At 58.1% G+C, this 1,941-nt stretch overlaps 1 protein-coding gene across 1 annotated transcript in view; it reads right to left on the reverse strand.

Moving 5' to 3' along the window:
• Nucleotides 1–728: 728 nt before the first annotated feature.
• The window catches only part of LY6G6C (lymphocyte antigen 6 complex, locus G6C), a 2,813-nt gene continuing 1,600 nt past the window's right edge, over nucleotides 729–1,941 (reverse strand). Inside the window, exons 2-3 of the mRNA XM_006772833.2 lie at nucleotides 1,768–1,878; nucleotides 729–1,295 (exon numbers count right to left, since the gene is read on the reverse strand). Coding sequence (XP_006772896.1) covers nucleotides 1,084–1,295; nucleotides 1,768–1,878 — 323 coding nt within the window. The 3' untranslated portion in view covers nucleotides 729–1,083. The remainder of the gene's footprint in view (nucleotides 1,296–1,767; nucleotides 1,879–1,941) is intronic.

The raw sequence follows: 1,941 nt of genomic DNA on the forward strand, positions 1-1,941 counted from the left end.
AGCTGACTGGAAAATTCCATCTCTCTTTTGTCGATGGTAGGGCTGAAGGAGTAATGGGCCTAGTTTCAGGGTTATGATGATGCACTCCTTATCCGACCCAGCCCCGGAGGACAACGGAGAAGCTGCCCTAAGTTACCCCTGGACCTTGGTGCTAGGGAGAACCTTCCTTAGCAACGAGGATCACCCAGGGGACAAGCGCTGGGCTGAGTGGGGCTCACAGAGTCAATGAACCCGTTTGTCTGGGTTGTTCTCCTTCCCGTTTGCAGCTTGGCTCCTAATAGGACTCTCGAACTGTGAGGGGAAATAGATGGAAGTCTGTGATAGGAGGTTAACTCGTGCCCCACTTAGTAACCAGGCCAGGGGAGGCCTCTGACTAACCTTGGGACTGACACCTGAAAAGAGGGTCCTGGGTCCCACCCCCATGCGATTTTCCTACCCTTTTCGGGGAGCCCTGAAGCCGGGCTGCACCTCCTTCTTGGCAGTCCCTCAGAGGTGTGACCGACGTTTGAGATAAGGATTGTCTCCAAACACTGGGACCTGTGTGCCACCCCCATGCTGGGAGGGAGGGTGGATGCCGGAAAAACCTGTTTCTCCATTTGCCCCAGCCCAGCCGCCAGGGAAACTCCCTGAAGGGTCTGGGGAAGGGTGGGGGCTGAGAGGATTATTTCTGAGATGGGGGAGGGGGAGGCTCTGACAACAGGTCTCCTGATAATAAATGCACGACTTATCAGACACAAGCGTTTATTACTCAAAATGGGAAGAGGTGAGCAGGGCAAGGTCCTCAGGTCTTCTCTCGAGCCATCACGGGGGACAGGCCCGGACCCCAAGTCCTCCCTAAGCAGGGCCCAAAGGGGAGCCCTTCTGGGGCCGTGGGAGAGCTGGAGGGAAGCGGGAAGGGACTCGGCAGAGCCGAGAGGAGGGTGTGGGTAGAATGACCGATAGGGCGACTGCTGTCCAATCAAAGAAATGTGAAGGTCTGAGAAATGTTTCCCGAGCAAAGGGAGCTAGGGGAGGCCGCTGTGGGCAGCCAGGGGTCCGGAGGCACAGGGAGAGGCTCCGGCTGAGGCAGGGCAGGGGTGAGTGTCAGTGCAGCAGCGAGAGGCCGGCGCCCGCCACGGAGGTGAGGACCAGGCCCAGGGCCGGGGCGGGCCGAGGGGCAGGGCTGTTGCAGTTGTCCTTCTCGCAGCAGGTGGTGTTATAGATCAGGCCCAGCTTGTTGTTGCTTTGGTTCAAGGCCTCCTGACAGGGCTCCGCAAGTGTGCCACAGCGAAGGTTGGAGAAAACCCACATCTTGCCTGGGGGCAGGAGTGGGCAGCGGTGTCAGCTGGGATGGGCACCTGGGATGCTTGTGTCCACTTCCCCGCCCCATGCACTCACTCAGCCTCCTTTCCTCCCAAGGCTGCCCAGCTCCCCCTTCTTTCTCTCTTCTCAGTCTCATCTTCCTGCTGTCCCCCAGGTCCCGCCCTTCGCCCAGTCCCAGTCCTGTCACTTGCCGACTGGGATGCCTTGGACCTGTTACTGCCGCTCTTTGAGGCTGTCTCCTCAGTATAATAACAGCCACATCATAGGGTTGTCATGAACATGAATTGAAACAATCCATGTAGAGACACAGAATGGGGCCTGGTATGAGATAATTTTTGGCCAATAGTTCTCACTGCTGTCATTCTCTGTTCCAGGTCAGCCTTAGCCCCAGTTGGGCCTCAGTCTCAGCCACAGAGTCTCCCACCGGCCCCGGGCCCCGGTCCCCGCTAAAGAAGGGCAGATTACCGAGGTACACATTTGTTGTCAGGCATTTCTGTCCTGGTTCCAGACGGCAGGACGTCCGGTCCACACAGCCCAGCACAGGGACCTTGTAGCAGGAGTGACAGCGAATGTCAGCTGGGAAGACACAAATCAGGCTGAGGTGATGGGGTGTCTGACTCACCTGGGGCTGAGCGGAGG

This window comes from Myotis davidii, unplaced genomic scaffold (genome assembly GCF_000327345.1).
Source record: "Myotis davidii unplaced genomic scaffold, ASM32734v1 scaffold1006, whole genome shotgun sequence".
Lineage (NCBI taxonomy): Eukaryota > Metazoa > Chordata > Mammalia > Chiroptera > Vespertilionidae > Myotis > Myotis davidii.